Below are 18,257 nucleotides of genomic sequence, written 5' to 3'. Positions count from 1 at the left end.
AGTTAATTTATGCAAGTAATCATAGGATCTCAATCAGTTATTTTATGCACGAATCAAAAGATATCAACCGTTTAATTTTGTAAATAATCTGGAATGTGTTCAAGTTCAGATCTGGAATCTGTTTCTTTGCCTATGATGAATCGGTGGGCACAGATTTTTACAGGGAGGGTTCAGCGAACCATTTCTGTGTACAAATCTGTTGTGCATGAGCTTTGGTTCGCTTACACCGTCCCTGTAGACATATAATCGTGTCCACTCTAACTGAGGCTGCCTCTGTTTTTCCTAACTTTGTTATCATGCACGTTTGCAACTCATTCACTAATAAATTCCCATTTGATATGGATCAGGTATGCAGCAGCGACGTCGGCAGCGACGACGAGCACCATGACGTCAAGACTCGCCAGTGCTGCGGAGAGGCTGCAGGTCGGCCGCATGTCTCCTACCTCGACGTCGCCAAGGGTGTCTACAGGTGCCCCTTCTGCACTTGGAGGCTCGGCGGCACTGACTTCAACTGCGTCCTCACGCATGCCGAGAACATCGGCCACACCAACCCCAAGGTCGGCGCGTCGGTGAACCCCAACTCCTTCCGCGCCAAGCACTTGGCGCTCGGCATGCACCTCCGCAGCATCCAGCGGGTGGAGATCTCCGGCGGGCGCATGCCTCCGCTCAAGCCCAAGGCTCCCAAGGGGAGCAACAAGTGGAGGCAGAGGCAGATGGGGTAGGCGGAGTCCTGGACGTGTGCTGCTGCTGCCTCCTCCATTTTGTTGTTGGGATCCCTTTGTTGTTAGCTAGGGATCCCTCGTTGTTATGTTGTTAGTATGATGGTGCTGTACTGCTGTGAAGAACCTCGAACCCTACTATGTTTGGCAGCTGAATGCAGCTTATTATCTATATTATCTATCCCTATTCTACTATATGACCTTGTGAATTTATCGTACATTCCCTGTAGATTTGCTTCTAGATTTAACTACATACATATGGACCAGATGGAGTACTAGATTGGGCTCCCTACTAGATTTGCTGCCATATTGGGAAAACAACCAGGGCCAAAAGGCACAAATAATAATTGAAGAAAGACAGAAATGCAAGCTTCTCTAGATTTGATACTAATTATGTGAAAAAAGGTAGAGAGAAGGAGGCAGAAAAGGTACTCTTAAAAGGGAAATGCCAATGGCCGAGAGAGACAAAACCCAGCTCCTGCTCACGTGCTACCAAACGCTATCTCGTCCTGTCCCACGCGGTCCCTTTCTACCAGCCCCACGCGACGCGGGCCCACACGACGCGGCCCCACACGTCAGCACGGAGCGGTCAACTTAACGGAAATCCTGCCGTCTGAGCTGCCTTCTGCGGGTTTCAAACAAGCACTTGGGGAAAACTGAGGAAAAACTAAGGAGCTGGGGAAAACTGAGCACAACTAAGGAACGGAGGGCACGAAAATAGAAATCCCTAGAATTTAATACCAAGTGATATCCAGCACACACAAATACAACACCTTAATGTTTTGAATTGTAAGATGTTTTATACATTTCAAATGTAGATTACATGCAGACTAAACTGTCTGAACACACACACTTAAATATGTTCAGATGCATACAATTAAGAAAAGGCTAGGCCATCTTATAATTTTAAACGGACAAGATAGGAGTAGAATGTAGCAATGTTATTAGGCACTTAAGCAATACCAGTTCAAACAACATAAGTAACCATGCAATCGGGGCCCTCTTGGGCCATGGATTTGCACTGTTAAGGAGAGCTAGCTAGTAACTCAAGGTTCAAGCATCAGTGCTGACTCCTGAAGAGCTCGAGGCAGTGCTCCTGATCCAGGTTCCTGCTCCAAAACCTCTTGTAGTACTCGTCGTAGGTGTAGCTCCGGTAGACGGGGTCCTCCCCGTCGCCGACGAGCCTCGGCGCGGGGCAGATAACCGCGCTGTTGCACGGGCACAGGAAAGATGCCACCGACAGACGCTCCTGCTCCGCGTTCACCACTGCCCGGTGCCACACGCTCTTGTACGCGCCGTTGCTCAGCGCCTGCATGCACATGTTTGTGCGAATCAGTCAACACTTCGATCGCGCAGCTGCATTAAATTAGTTGCTGATGGTGACTCTGGGAGATTAATCACCTGTAGCTGGTCGCCTAGGTTGATGACCAGGGCGTTGGGGCGTGGGTGGACGGCGATCCACTTGGCGCCGTCCCTGAGGACCTGGAGGCCGGAGACGTGGGGATCCATGAGGAGGATGGTGAGGGCGTTGGGGTCCGTGTGCTTGGGCAGGCCGTAGGTGAGGTCCGGCTCGGGGCACCGCGGGTAGTAGTTCACGGCCATGTGCTGCTCCTGCTCGCCCAGCACCTTCTCCACATACACCTCCTCCAGCCCCAGCCCCAGCGAGATCGCGCCCAGAAGCCGAAGCCCCAGCAGCCGGACTTCCCGGCAGTACACGCTGATGATCTCCCTGCATGTATCACGAGGGGAAATCGGGTCATGCATGTATGTTGTCAAGTCGCGGGTTTGACTACAGACTTGGAGCAAGCGAAGTTCGGCACTGTAATGGGGTCCTCGTTGGAACCATATATTTCTTCCATAGTTTTTCTGCACCCCCAAGCAAATTTAGGTTAGAAGTCTGTGCAGATCAGCACGTAGTATATGCATACTTATCAGCTTGGTCACCGATGACGACGAGTTAACTAACTAATGGATACAAGTGCCAAACTAGAATTAGCCTGGTGATGCCTATTGTCAATTTGTCACCCTTCAAAAGAGCGTATATATGCTCCGTCTCGCGTAGACTAAACATGGAAGTCTAACGTGCGTGCCCCGAAGGTGTGCTGCACGTGCAAGAAGATCGATCGGCAGCTCCTTGGTGATGCTGATAAGAAGAAGCTCGATCGGGAGATAAACATTGCAAAGAATGCATATGCATGCATGCGACCAACTAGACAAGCTGACAAAGTTGTGAAAGGAAAAAAGGCATAGAAAGCATACCCTAGGGGCGTGGAGTCTATCCGTAGCCATCCCCTTAACGACAGGTCCCACGGCGGTACACGTGCTCACTTGGCTCATTTAGTTTAGTCACAGTGAAGCGTAACATATACTCTAAAAGTGATGTTTTTGTTCTTGGGTGTATATGCTCTTTTTATTGAATTCCATCTTTGATATATTTCGAAATATCAAAAAATTCAATCGATAAATCACTCATACATCTTCACATGCTAAGTCTTTGCATGAATAACCGACTTGTTATTTGGCTGTGTAAAAAAGACAAATTTTGATGCTAAAAATAAGGCTTTTTTTTTGGACATGTTTCGTCTTTTTACATCAATCACAAAAATTATGGATTTTCGTGAAACTGTATGAATCCACAAACATTGTTTAGATATACATGTTATTTTTTTGTTGAAATTTTTGATAGTTCGAAATATATTTTTTGGGTGGAGGAGCATACGCACCTAGGCCGCATACGACGCTAGTTTATGTTACTATTAATACTGTAGTGCATAGTAACAAGTATTAAATATGGGACAAGGTGTTTCTCGACCCGGATGCATATACACCGTTTATTTAAAATGTATTTTGAACACATTTTAAAATGTTAAAAAATACAAAAAAAATCTCGTGTATATCTTGACATGTTACATGCTTATAAAGTTATTTCAGCAAAATCCGATATATTTTGTGCCCTGTGAAAAAAACAAATTTTTGGTGCTAAAATAGTCTATTTCTCGAGACATTTTTTTTTGTCTTTTTACACAAGGCACAAAAAATTATCGGTTTATTGTGAAACTCCATGTGCACACATAGAACATGTTCCTCTACATGCGAATTAGTTTTCCTAAATATTTTAAGTTTTTCAAACATGTGGTGTACATACCGGGTGCATATGCACCCGAGATCAGTTTTGAGTTCCGTTTAAAGATGACCATACTTATTAGTTTTTAGACTTTGTGATGTTATGGTAACATATATAGCTACTCCAACAATCACAAAGACATGACATGTTACCAAAATGTTTATTTCTTACTGCATGTAATTACACAAATTAATCCCATTATGGTTAGTCTTAGTGTACGCACGAGTTTCGGCATCTAGAAAAATTAAGTACAGTCTGGAGATGATCGCATGCAAGGCAAAGTGGCGCAAGTACCCTAGGTACCACAGCGGTAGCTAGCTACGTAGCTAGTAACATGACACGCACAATGCTCGTATGGGCACACTTCTGTACTAGATCGGCGATTTACTGAGGTTTGGAACGGATGCGTGTCATCTTCATCACCGGCGTATCTGGCCCGAGGGCTAGCTGAAGATCTGAAAGTTCGTACGGCTCACGAGGAGAGAATATAAGAAAAGACTGATTTGCAACACCGGCCGGTTCAATGTTGCTCGATAAGCTTCTAAAGTTGCTATATATTCTACACAACATGACGACATGATACCCACAGGCTTATCTAGTAGAAGATAAGATTTGCTCGTGATATGGGTCTTGTCCTGTCTATGTTTCGGTGTATATGGAATAGTAGTCGCAGAGATTTAGATATCTAGATTCTAAAACTATTACTACTTGGTACGTACCGTCCAGTTCATTCTAGGTTCCTCCAGCGTTCAATCATTTTAATTAGTCTCTTCTTCAGCATGTTGGTGCGTAACGCACACCTACTTTTTGTTGTAATACCAACCATTCTAGCTTCTTTCAGCGCATGCCATTTTCCCGGATGAGATATGCTGCTTATGTCTCATTGGTTATTACGTACTTTGTTGCTTTGCAAATTAGTCAAGAGTATATATGTTCCTCTTATCAAAAACATCAGATAAGTGCAAATGCATGCATGCTTGCGATTTTCTATTACAAGTTTGCCAGTTTGTTATATGTAGCATTCTAGTTTAAGTTTCAGCTTGTTACATATTGTCTTCTTTGTGTCTACATGGACACGCCAAAGCTTGTGTTCTGATTGCTGGCCAGACTCGTTGAGCTAAAGGAACAACGAAATCACCGAAGATGGCTAACTAGTAACTAGCATCATAACAACACCTACCACTTAAAATTAAATTCTTTCATAGTGTGGCCCTGTGGGACAATAGTAATTGAACTATATGTTTTACTTTATCTTCAATTAGCCGACTAGATAATTCGAATAACGGCCTAAAAAGTGGTGTTAACGTAGCCACAAAGAAGACAATATGTACTATGTAGGACTCATTGCAGTTGACGTCAATATGCTTTATTTTCTTATTATACACTTTGTATGCTTTATTTTCTTATCATACACTTTGTATTCTTGTACATGAGTTTAATGTTATTCATGCCAAAAACCTCCCTTGGTTTTCAATAGATGGATCTCAACATTTTATCACCTTCTCATCGGTCGGACATAAATGTTATGAGTAATTTTGTGGCCATTGGGATCCTATAAAGTATATGCAGTAATATATCACCAATAGCACTTGTATATTTAATTATACGATGGTTGAGTTCTTTCTAGATATAATTTTAATAATCTACACCAATTTCACATTATAAAAGCATGCAACCATTGTAATTATGGTGTGAATATGTATTATATTTGGTTCTTTTGGGCTGTCCATTTTTTGTTTTCAAACTTTATTTTGTCTGTCGAACTTTCACTATACTTCATGTGCACTAGTTGCATGTTTCTATAATGTACACTATGTGTATAATGTGCATACTTCTTTATTTAGTACTATATATTTGATATTGGTAATTTGCTTTGATTTTAAAAAACCTTCTTTTGTCGGTTACAGTTTAAGTATACACAAGACAAACTTTGAAAATGTGCAATTTGTTTTTTTATAATGTGCAAACATTTTTCTGTATTGCGATATATTTTCAAACAAATCTTCCTTTTATTTTGGTTGATTAATTTCTTACGTGTATTTAATCGACTTGGGAGAATGAAATTTCCTGTCGCCGGAGCCTTAATTTTATTGGATAGGCATGTACACGTGGAATATATGCTTGACCTGCCCAAAGGTTACTTCCAAAATTAGTCATGTGCAATCAGGCTCCGTATTTCATTATATATACTTAGTCTTGATCGATCAAAGGAGGCAACGACTATGAACAAGAGTTAGCTAGTGCTTACTTGAAAGTTTCAGGATGTGACGGCCAGTCTGGCACGAACTCCTCCAAGGGGTGGCAATGAAGGCGCAGATAGTCCCGCCAGTTGTGCACCGTCTCCTTGCGGACGTTGAAGCTGGTGGAAAGCCTTATCTTCTTGGATGGCTCGTCTGAGTAGAGCTTGGCCTTCTCCTCTGGGGGGAGCCGGAAGAACTCCAGGCCCACGACCATCACCTTCTCCAGCAACTCCTCTGATATCCCATGGTTTATGACCTAGAAGAAATTGGCACATCGTTCTAACCTCATTTGTTATGCACACCTGCTTGAGCATCAATTAGAGAAAGCGCGCAGAACACAGCCCTAGCTAAGCTGCAACGTCTCAAATCGGCGAGGCATGTCTGAGCAAGCTGGGAAGCCTTGGAGACGTAAACTAGCTAACCACATATGATATGTAGTGCGGGTTAAGACAAGAGGGGGACCTGGAAGAAGCCGTAGGTACGGCAAGCCTGATCGATCTCGGCGATCACGCGATGCCTATCCGGCGAGGCGAGGTCGATGAGGGGGATGTTGGTGTCAGTCCTCACATCGGCGAGCCGTGGCCGGTCGTGCTCGGGGCGGGCGTAACCCTCCGGGAGGCTGTCGTGGTAGGCGACCGTGGACAGAAGCTGGTTCGCCATGCCCAAGCGTCGCCGAGCTGAGGCACACTCTGGCGATAAGCGGACAAGCGGAGCGAGGGGATCGCGCGAGAGAGTACTTGATAACTTGAAGACTACTTGGTGAGCGCCTGCTGTGGCACGCGTCTTTGCGTTGACGCGCGCGGTGACCGGGACAGTATAGTCCGAGCTCTGCCCGAACGTCACGTTGGTGCCTACTGGCCCATTCCCAAAAGTAGGCCCATCCCAAAAGATGGTGGCGCATGTCACCGTAGAGCTGTCTCTTTGTCGTCCAACTTATGAGAAGGATTGCACGTTGTAGACGTGACAGGACTCATAGCACGTCAGCAACTCAAAGAGCTTTTACAAGAGTAAATCTTCCAAGCGCATTGGATGTCCATACGGCTACCACATCGACTATAAACAATCAAAATGCTTTCTTTGCTCCAAGTAAACGTACGTGCGGGATGAACACAATTAAAGAATATGCTGATCATCGAAGCTGGGATTTTATTTTAACAATATATATCTGTCGGTTGGTTTTGCATGTCGACTGGACTGCTACTATTAATTTTCTGTAATAGAGTGATGCAAGTCTACTCGGGGTTTCTTTTTTCTAATTGATCGTGGATGCATGAATACTACATCACGTTTGCTTTATACGTGTCACAAGTGCGATTATTTGTAGTTTGTAGCACTGGCGGACCTATGATTAATATATGAAAGCTAGAACTTAAATTAGAAAACTGGTTGTCCCTTCGGGGACATCCGATAAATTAGAAAATTGGTTACATAAATTACCAACGGTATTACCTTGCAGTAATTTACCGTGCAGTCTCCTATGCGGATGCAAGGTGTCAGCGTGCATTGTCGTGCCCTCGTGGTCATCGGCCACTGGTAAAGGGTTACTTGGCTGGTGTATGGCAAGCCGGTGAAGGACAAATGACCATCAGCTCCCGGTTGCGACGTGGGGACGTGCAGATTCTGGCGAGCTGTGTGACCAGCTTCCATGTGCAAAATTCCCGTTTGGTTACATAAAGGTAATAATAACACTGATTTTTCATAGAGTGGTAAATTGTAAACAAGAGGAAAAGCACAATCTTCAGTTTATACAAATAAGATGAGCAGTTTGAGGAAGACAAAATTTAGAACATGCCAAATACTATAAAAACTTATGTGGTCCCTCGGTGGTTAGTGAGTTCAGATTAGATGCAAGTACTCCGTATGTGGCAAGAGGGTGAAACAATTAATGAGTTGTAAACATTTTGAGGAAAATGAAATCAGGAATGCTATATTTGAAATCGAATCAAGTAAAGTTGCAGGACCATATGGACTCCCTGGACAATTTTATCAATCTTGTTGGGAGGTTATCAAGATGGATATGAATGAGCTGTTTACTCTTTTTCATGCTGTTAATTTAGATCTCGGTAGGATGAGTTATGGTACTATAACTCGAATTCCTAAGAAAAAGGTGCAAACAGAATTCAGCTTTTTAGGCCTATTTGCTTGCCCAATGTTTGGTTTAAATTTTTTTGAAGGTGCTTTCTATTATATTTGATAATGTGCGGACAAAGTGGTTTTACATTGTCAAAATGCTTTTATCCGTGGTAGAAAATATTATAGATGGTGATAACAAACAACTAGGGGTGTTTTTTTACAAAAGATCTTGAAAAGCGTATGATAATGTAATAAGGAAGTCTTTTATACGATTGGAGGTGTGTCGTTTTAATTCCACTTGACGTGGATAAAAAAAAATCTTTCAAATGTGGTACTCTTTGTGTAAAAATCAGTAGTCTTTTGGGAAGCTACTTTGGAACTCATAAATGGGTTAGAGAGGGAGATCTAGTGTCACCTTTTCTATTTGATATAGCTGGGATATAATGGCAAGCTCAAAATAATGGTTTAGTTGGAGGATCGGCTCCTCATTTAATCCCTAAAGGTGTTTACATATTGCAGTTTGCTTATGATACTATGTAATGTTTCAACATAATATGATATATGGATTATGAAAAAATGCCCTAGAGGCAATAGTAAAGTTGTATTATTCTTTATTTCATGTTTCATAACTAGCTATATACTACTATATTTATACTAGTTCCAGATATTCGTGACATAGGGGGAAATCCCTAATACATGTGTGGAATTATAAACATAAAATAAGATATCACTAATTATGCATCTATGACTAGCACATGTGATATTGGTAGTCTCATTTTTCTGACTATAGGGCAATAATTAAAGGTTGTTACATGGTTGTAAGTATAATATGAGATCAATTGCTTCCGGTTGCATTGAGGGGGCTTCTATCGGAAAATGTTTGAGTATCTATTGTGAAGCTATGTGAATTCCTCAATGCAATTTCTCAGAAAGTAATCGATCCAGAAATTCTACCAAAGTTGCAGAATGATGTGGTCCAATGTCTTGTTAGTTTTGAGATGATGGTTTTCCCACCATCCTTCTTCAATATTATGATGCATCTCCTTATTCACCCAGTCGAAGAGATTTTCATTCTCGGTCTTGTACTTTTATCCAATATGTCCCCCTTTAAGAGGTTCATGGGAGTCTTAAAGAAATATGTTCATAACTGTGCTAGGCTAGAAGGAAGCATCTCCAAGCGCTATGGAACAGAGGAAGGAAGTCATTGAGTTATGTGTTGAATTTATCCTGATCTTAAGACGATTGGTGTTCCCGAATCGCAGCATAAAGGAAGACTGAGTGGAAAAGGAACGCTAGGGAACAAAGCAATAATAAGTACAAATGGGCATTATTTCACTCAAGCACACTAAACAGTTCTACAAAGTTTCACCTTGGTGGCTCCGTATATCAATGTACACAAGAATATTGTACACTCCCAATAACCGGGGTAGTCTGACGATTGGATTACACGTGAACACATGGAGAATTTCAGCGGTTGGTTGCAAACACATCTCATGAATGACACCACTGTCGGAGATCAGATGTATTTGTTGGCCAGGACACCATCTTCGACAGTATTGACTTTCCAAAGGTACGAGATAAATATGAATATATTTTGCACGATCACCCAAGATAGAAAGAGCACGAGCCAAAACAATGGTGTCCTCATTGATGCAATAAACAAAAAAGGACAAAGGGACACATATTATGGTTACATAGAGGAAATATGAGAACTTGACTATGGAATTTTTTTAAGATCCCTTTGTTTCGGTGCAAATGGGTCAAGCTGACAGGAGGCGGGTTTCAGGTAGACAACTGATGATGTTGGGACTCCAAGCGCAGAGTGTTGTGTCAGCAGAGTATTTTCCCCACAAGGGTGACTCGAGGATTTAAATCCAACTCTCAGAAAACTGAGTAAAGAGTATTCTCTTCTTTCTTCTTCTAGCGATCCTGCAAGTAAAACAAAAGCCTTGTGTCCCCAACTCCACCGTGTGGTTGTCAAGCACAATTTTTGTGTAAGTAAATAAAACACAAGTAAAAATAAGCGAGTAAACTAGATAAAATAAAGTAACTAAGTAAAAACTGTAAGGGGTTGGTTCTTTTTGGTGTTTTGGATGCAAATAAGAAAAGTAAATATTTTTGTATTTTCGGATTTTAATAGTGCAGTAAATAGAAAACAAGATAAAAGCAAGATAAATGTGTTTCTTATGATAAAAAGTGGACCAGGATCCATGAGTACACTTGACTATTCTCTCTTTTAAGTTGTAGTGGACAAATAGTAATTTATCAATGAGATATGAGTAAGATATGCATTCATATGGGTATCGCTTCCTAACATAGAGATGATGCAACACATCTCTCTTATACTTCACAAGAAAGGGAAAACTCCATGCAATCCTGTATTAAGAATTAATAGAGCATAGCCACAAGTACTTTGACATGATGTTTGAATAACAAATATGATACCTTGAACAAACATGATCATCACTTTTTTCACGTGACAAACATAGCACATGCCACTTTATCCCTAGTGAGGTAGCAAAAGAAAAGGCAAAACCATAATAGATCATGAATTTGTTGTCACTATTGAATCATTAAAACCATGCTACTCCATCTAATACACAGATCACTCCACACACGCTCTTGCATAGATGTTGGATCACAACAAATACTTCAAATAGGGGTACATCATATTCATCTATCTATACATCTTACACATAATACGATCAGATCTCATAGCACAATATCATAAAATAAGGATCCACCACATAGGTATTACAAATATGGTCATAATCATGTAGGGCAGCTCGTATGGCACTAAGAACTATGAAGAACATGAGAGAAATAGATCAATTTACTGCCACAAACCTGTAGTCCAGAGGTGGACCCTTGATCATGGTGATGATGATGAAGACGTTGGAGAATGTTTAGATAGCTCCGATGGTGATCCCGGCGGAGTTTCCCCCTCCAATCTTCTCTGTTGTAGGCCTCTGTTTTCGCGTTCCTGTCTACTGCGGTGTTCTCCTCCCGAGAACTCTTCGGGGCAATATATATAGTCATTTTTTGGTCAAAATATGTTGGTGGGCGAAAGAATCAGGTCAGTTGGACGATCAACGGTCGAAAGACCTCGGGTGGCGCGCCCTACATGTTTGGGCGCGCCACCTGATGTCTTTTGGGCCCCAGACCCATCCAGGCCTCCTCTAAAGCTCCAGGGTGCTTCTCCCGATGAAAAAGTAACGCTCCAAAAATCCCAGGTCAATTTGAGTCTGTATAGGTCTCTGAAAGTGAAAATACGCAAAACAGGATTTTCCTATTCTGCAGAGTTACAAACCAAATAAAGGGGATCATTAGTAAATCCACATAAATCAATGTAAACCATGTTATTAACATCATATATGTTGCAAATATATATGTGGGAATTCAATATGATAAAGGACAAAGTTCATCTATGATTTTACATGCATCAACATCCCCAAGCTTAACCTATGCTCGTCCCGAGCATAAAGGTGATAAAACTAACATGAACTTTGGAGTTTATTATATATAGCTTCTAAATAATCATGCAAAGTATCACAAGGTGAAAGTTCAGAGATGGTAAACCTAGAGGGGGTGAATAGGTTTTTACAAATTTTAATTCTTTCTTTGCAATATTAGGCCTTGCGGAATATAAAGGTGAGCATAATGCAAACTAGGTGAGGCACCCTATATGATGATACAAGTAACTCGAGCACGAAGGCTCTCACAGGCAGATATATCAAAAGTATGAGTTCGGTTAGAAATAACCGATAGCATGTGGAGACAAAAGGTTTATTCTCGTTCTCCCTTCCTTTGAAAGAAGGTACATCACGTTTGGAGAGGTGGGGTCCCACGAAGGATTCCCCAACATCACGAAGGCTCACCTTCTTCTCCTGATCCTATCCCACGAAGGAATAGCTCTTTTCACTTGTGGTAGACTTTTAGGCAGCCTCCAAACATTCACAATCTTATCAGGAGCAAATCCACATCCCGGATGCTTCCGGACTTCTTTTCCCACCTAGGGTTTTCAAGAAACCCTAGAGAGCAGGTATCTCGATGAATACAAGGGGGAACAAGATTTGGCTCGGTGGAACTATAGATCAAGGCCTCCTTTATCTTTTTCCCGGAGGGATTTGAGTTTGGGTGGAGGAGGAGGGAGATCTGACGCTTTTGGTGTTTCTATCAATGTAGTATGAGAGAGAGAGAGCTCAAGAACAGTTTGTAATATAGTGCCTAAATTTTCCGAGCTAGGTGAAGGGGTATATATATGGTCCCTCGAAATCCTGCCGCTGTGACTTGTCCAGCTCAGCAAATGGTCGAGCGAGCTGGTCAGCCAGGCCTGGGGCCGACCGATCCGGCGTAGGGGTCGGCCCTACCGGGCCGTATGTCGGACCATCCGACCGGAGCCGGATCGTACGCCGGACCGAGACCGGGACGGATCCTGGGTTTACAGTACCTGCTCCCAGATGTCACCGGAGCAGGAGCCGGCACACACACAGGGGAGGCCGGTCCACAGGCTGAGCGCGGCTGGGCGTGCAGCCGGACCATCCGGTCTGAACCGGACCGTGCGCCGGGCCGTAACCGGGAGGAGGTCGAGGCGATACTGGATCACGCCCGGATGGCACCGGTCCAGGGGCCGGTCGGCGCTGGGCCAGATGGTGCCACGGCCGGTCCTACCGGACCACAGATCGGCCAGAGGCAGAATAGCCTTCATTTTTGTCGAAGTGGGGGGGGGGGGGGGGGTCACCCTTTATCTTCTTGTTCCAATGGTACACCATTATGCCTATTTGGCTAATACCTGGGAATAATCTTATAGATATTTATTAGTCCTATTACTCTAGCAACGGTGTCATTGTTACCAAAATAATGGATAAGGGTAAAATACCCTTACATTCTCCCCCTTTTTTGGTATACGATGACAAACCGATCTAGAGTCACATATAAATATTATGATAAGCTCAAACCTTGATTCCATATAAGATATTAAGACAGCTCCCCCATAATGTGTGCACTTGGAGAGTTTGCGTTTGAATGCAAAGTGCACCATTTGTAAAATATGAGAAGCTCCCCCAATATCTTTAGGAAACAAGCATGTTATGGATAGGTATATATATGAAGATATAAGCATAAAGCATAATCATCCTGACATAGAGATTAAGCATATAATAACATGTCCATACACGAATTATTCAAAGTAGCAAATGGTTTCGGAAATGAAAGCAAGCAAATAGCATGTAACATCCCAACTTTTGAAGTCATTGAAGAATCTCAATCTCCATTTCCCAAATTTTAGAACCATTAAAAACTTGAATTAGTGTTGCATATGTGCATAGTGATCATACATGAATGAGTTTATGTTTGCCATGATTGTTTGCTAGAATGTTCCTAATACCCCTAAAACCCTAAACCTTGCTAGTTGAGGTCAAAAAGAAAAAAAAAGAAAAGAAAAGAAAAATGAGAGAGAAAGACATATGAGAGCAAATGGAAAAATTGCAAATCTTTGCCTAAGCCATTTCTACTTGGTGGAGATGGTTGGGAAACATAAATAACCCAATAACATACACTTTTGAACCAAATAAACACAAATCAAATCAAAGGAAAATTCAAATTCAAGTTACATGTGATAATGGTCAAATCTGTCACTATTAACATGTTACCCACTTTGAGCCTTTGTATTAAGAAATTATCAAACCAAACCCTCCCAACTCTTTGCACCTCATCCAAGACCTCATCAAGATGAACACTTTTTGTGTTGACCACCATAGTTGACTCTGTTTCAATTGCTTAATAAAAGCATGCCAAGTGGCAACACTGAAACAGAAACTAGATCATACCCTTTTTGGAATTTTCAAAACTTGATCCATTTTGCAAACCAACACCACCACTGTGTGCCAAACATTATTTAAACCACTCCCAAGAAAAAGTTTGGCAAAATTTGAATTTGAAACCCATGCGGCCATTTCATCGAACACCTGGCAGCCACCAAACTGACTTTGACACACATGCTATTATCCATTGGATCTTTGCCTAAACCAAGTTTGCTTTGTGATCATTACTGTACTTCTATGACTACTGGACCAAACCAAGTACTTTCCATTGATGATTAAAGCCACAAAGTGACCAGAACATCACCATGCCGTGCACCATGCCGCTCCTCTTGCCATTCATCCTCTCTGATCCCTGCTCTCACTTTAACCTTGTCCTGGAGCATCTCCCTTCTCCCCTAATCATGACCATGCCAGCCATTGGCCACAGAGAGCCCAGCACTGGCCAGAAACGTACGTGCCCAGAGCGTGCATGCTCACCACGCCCTGGACGCACCAGAGCGCGAGCGTGCCTCGTCGCCTCAGTCCTCCCCTACGCCTCTGCCTCTGCACACCGCCTCACCACGCCACCGGCTACCTTCTAGACATGCTCAATTGCTCACGGAAGCCCTGTAGCCGTCGTCCTCATCAAAGCTTTCCGTCGGACCCGTGGCAGACGACGCAGTCGCCCGAGCGATCCAACCTCCTTTTTCTGCGCCAGCAAGCTCTCGAGCACTGCCATGATGATAGCAAGCCCACGCCGTCCTCGCCTTGCCTTTTCGCGCACTAGAGCAGCCACGCCATGGACGACCCGAAGCGCACCCCCGCAACACACCTCGCCGCTATAAATAGAGCGCCTCCCCGCACCATCTCTTCACACCAGCTGCTTCCCCTCTCATCCCTGATCCTCCTCGACCACCTCCCTCTCCACATTGGCGCCGGAGCCACCTCAATTGCTCGCCGGAGCACCGCCAGTACCGTAGCAAGGGCGCCGTCGATTGGAGCCACCTCGAGCGACGCCACCAGTACCAGGAGGTTCGCCGTCCTTGACAACGTCCCCCTGCATCAACGCTGACGACCGCCGGACCGCCGGTAAGCCGCCGACCCCCGAGCCTCCCGCCAGAGACGCGGGATCTCGTCGGAGACGACGAGGATCCACAGCCGTCAGATCCACTTCTAATCCTACGCCCCACACTCACTCATACCGTTTCGCCCGTTACGAGCCGCTGACAGGTGGACCCCTTGGTCAGACGGCCTGCTCGCGCGAGACGCGCAGTGGGCTGACCCATTTCTTTTTCTGCCCTGGGCCAAGTCGTTTTCCCGCGCGAGCCCGTCAGTTTGAATTCGAATTATTCGTTTAGTTCAAATTTCAACACTGGTGCTGTACTAAAAAATGAATAACTTCAAATCTAGAAACCCAAATTGAGTGATTCCAATTTTGTATGAAAGCTAAGGAAATTATCTAACAAACCCCACTGGTTTCAAACCCTAGTACTTTGTAGATCAAGTGCAACAAAAATAGCAAGTCAGTAACTTTTCCAAATTCAAACAATTATTAAAAATTAACCATAATGAATTTTGAGGTGATTTCAATTCTCATAATTCACATTTCAAAAACTCTAATTGTTTATTCAAAAACATGATATAGTTGTTGTATATGATCATGGGCTATAATCAAAAATTGGCTATGTAGTCAATACTAGCCCATTTAAATTATTTTCAAAGTTAGGATTTTAAATCTATGAGGTGTAGCACCTCATTTAAATCACCTTCCCAAGTAAAGTAAGGTAAGGTGATGACCTTAGCTACATTGACTTATACTTGCTTATTTGAGGATTTAAATCTTAGTATTTATAAATGAGAGGAAATTATTTTTCTTACACTAAGGAAGTAAAACCCTAGTGATTAAGTGGAGTGATGCTTGTGATGATGCTAGGTCATCTTGATTGAGCCATTAGGGCTAAGTAGCCTCCTTAAGTATTGATTGGTGTTTGTTACCTTGTATTCGTTTATAGACGCTAGTACCGAAGGATACGAAGAGGAGGAGGTCTTCTACGAGGAGGAAGAAGAACACTTTGACCAGTACTCCAACCAAGGCAAGCTACCCTAATACAAGCTCTACCATGCCAAGTTACTAGTGCAAAATACCATGGCACTAGTATTGGTGTTTCAAGTCTTATTCATCCAAACCCAAGTTTTTACCTTGCTTTACTCTTTACTTTATTTACTAAAGCTTACTTATTGTATTCTTAATTTGTGTCTAAGTATAGAGTATCACAAAAAGTGTCACACTTAGCTTAGCAAGCAAAACTATGGTAGCACCCCTCATGATTAGTTGCTAGTGCTAAACTAAAATTGGTTTACTCTAGATGGGAACTTGTGAAGCAAGTGATTTGTGAAAACCTTGGAATGATGATTCATTATATTGAAAGTTTTGAAAAGTGAAGGTGACTCTTGAATGACTTGGTGAATTTGATCAAAACTGATGGTTGGGTTCGGATGCGATACCATTCCAATTTTAGAGTACCCCCACAATACCTGATTATGGGTAAGGCTTTAGCTGGAAATTTATGTACCTTAGTGTGGGTTCCCTCTAACAAGCGTCATAGAGGTTATACCGAGGCTGCCTCCGTGGAAAGTGAAATGACGTAAAAAGAGTTGAAAATCCTACCCAAGCCCTGTGCAGTTCCTAGGATGACAGATTGTTATCACTAGGAGGCCAAGCTCATGGGGGAGGTGCCTATACTAGAGTATGTAAGTGAAAGGTTAACGGTTGATGATCCTCATACTGAGTTATGATGATTCAGGTCTATCCCTGACGGATGTAATCAAAAGTTGTGGCACAAGAGTACAACCTCTGCAGAGTTTAAACTATTCGAATAGCCGCGTCTGCGGTCATGGACAGTTGGAAAGGCCATACTGTTCCGTCATCAAAACTTTTCCAAATGTGGCTCATAACTTGTGTTTTGAACTTGAATGATGACTTGGTTTTGAATCACAACAAGAGTTGTGGGAATGACACTAATGTTCCCACTTGAGTAAGTCTAAGAAATTAAAGAGTCTTAACTAGTAACTGCTTATGAAATAAAACTGGCTTTATGCAAATGAACTTAGAGCTTATAACCTACTTAGAGCTGTTAGCAATTCTATTAGAATAGTTTGCGAGTACTTTAAAGTACTCATGACTTTGTCCCTGGCTATTCAAATGGCCAGACTTGTCGGGGGGAAGACCCCGGGTAGGGCAATGGATGCGGAGCAGCCGGCTGGCCACTGGCCGGCTCGCGGCAAAGGCCGGCTGAGGAGCAGCCGGCTGGCGCCGTGGCCGGCTGGTCGGAAGCTGGCTGGCTCTAGGTCCTAGTCGGCTTGGCTACGGCCGCCAATGCTGTAGCTGGGCCGGCTTCTACAAGCCATATCCGACTGGGGGTTTGTACCTCAGACCGACTCGAGGCTGGCGAGTCTTGCACCAGAAGGAACCGGGTTGGTGATCCGGGTTCCCAAAGTCCACGCTGACTTCATCTTCCGTAAAGCGCGGGGCACTGTGGAGCAATAGTGCCACGCGCCGGACAGGCCATCATGGTCCACGTCAATCCGTACAGGCTACAGTGGCTGATGGCGACAGGGACACCTCCTCTCCATACTGCTGACCTCGGCAGCCGGATGGGACAGGCCATGAGGCCTCAACGGCTCCTGACGTCACTGCCTCGGGAAGGAGCGGAAGCCGGAGCCGGCCAAGCCGGCCAGTAGACTATAGGGTCTTATATGTAAAGTGTCGGTGCCTATATAAGCCGCACTACCCCCTCTCGTGCAGGGGATCGATCATTCTCACTTCACTTCCACCCTTAGCGCTGCCCTGTGAGAGAGACTCTTGTCTTCCTTAGCCTCCCAGGAGCAGCCGGACACAGCTCAAGGAGCAACCTTGTATTGTGTGATCATCATATACACTCTAGCAGGAGTAGAGGTGTTACCTCCATCGGAGGGCCTCGAACCTGGGTACGTCGCCGTGTCGCTCGTCCCCATACCCGCATCCGGATACCGCCGTGAGATCTCCTAGGAACCACCTTCGTTAGCCACCCTATGGCATATGCCGTGACGATAGCACGACATTTGGCGCCCACCGTGGGGCCTTCAGCATCCTCGGCCGGTGTCTTCATCCGGACGGGCCTCACCATCACCACCGGCGAGCGAGTCGCTTCAGGCTTGATCTGGAGATTCGGCTCCCTCGACTGCGTCAGCGACAACGCTGGCTGCTTCGCCGACCGGCCCTTCCCAGCCGGCGGCAGCGTCATCTCCTTCGGTGGCCACG

The 18,257-nt window shown here is 43.9% G+C and overlaps 1 protein-coding gene across 1 annotated transcript; it reads right to left on the bottom strand.

Moving 5' to 3' along the window:
- Positions 1-1,433: 1,433 nt before the first annotated feature.
- On the bottom strand, positions 1,434-6,838 carry LOC127336466 (flavanone 3-dioxygenase 2). The gene is made up of 4 exons (XM_051363273.2): positions 6,546-6,838; positions 6,092-6,339; positions 2,121-2,448; positions 1,434-2,028 (listed from the first exon to the last, which is right to left on the bottom strand). The coding sequence occupies exons 1-4, from the start codon at positions 6,741-6,743 to the stop codon at positions 1,780-1,782; spliced, it is 1,023 nt and encodes a 340-aa protein (XP_051219233.1). The 5' UTR covers positions 6,744-6,838; the 3' UTR covers positions 1,434-1,779.
- Between the last annotated feature and the right edge of the window lie 11,419 nt (positions 6,839-18,257).

This window comes from Lolium perenne, chromosome 2, assembly GCF_019359855.2.
Source record: "Lolium perenne isolate Kyuss_39 chromosome 2, Kyuss_2.0, whole genome shotgun sequence".
NCBI lineage: Eukaryota > Viridiplantae > Streptophyta > Magnoliopsida > Poales > Poaceae > Lolium > Lolium perenne.
The sequence above is the reverse complement of the archived record's forward strand: the minus strand, read 5'-3'. Positions and strand labels throughout refer to the sequence as shown.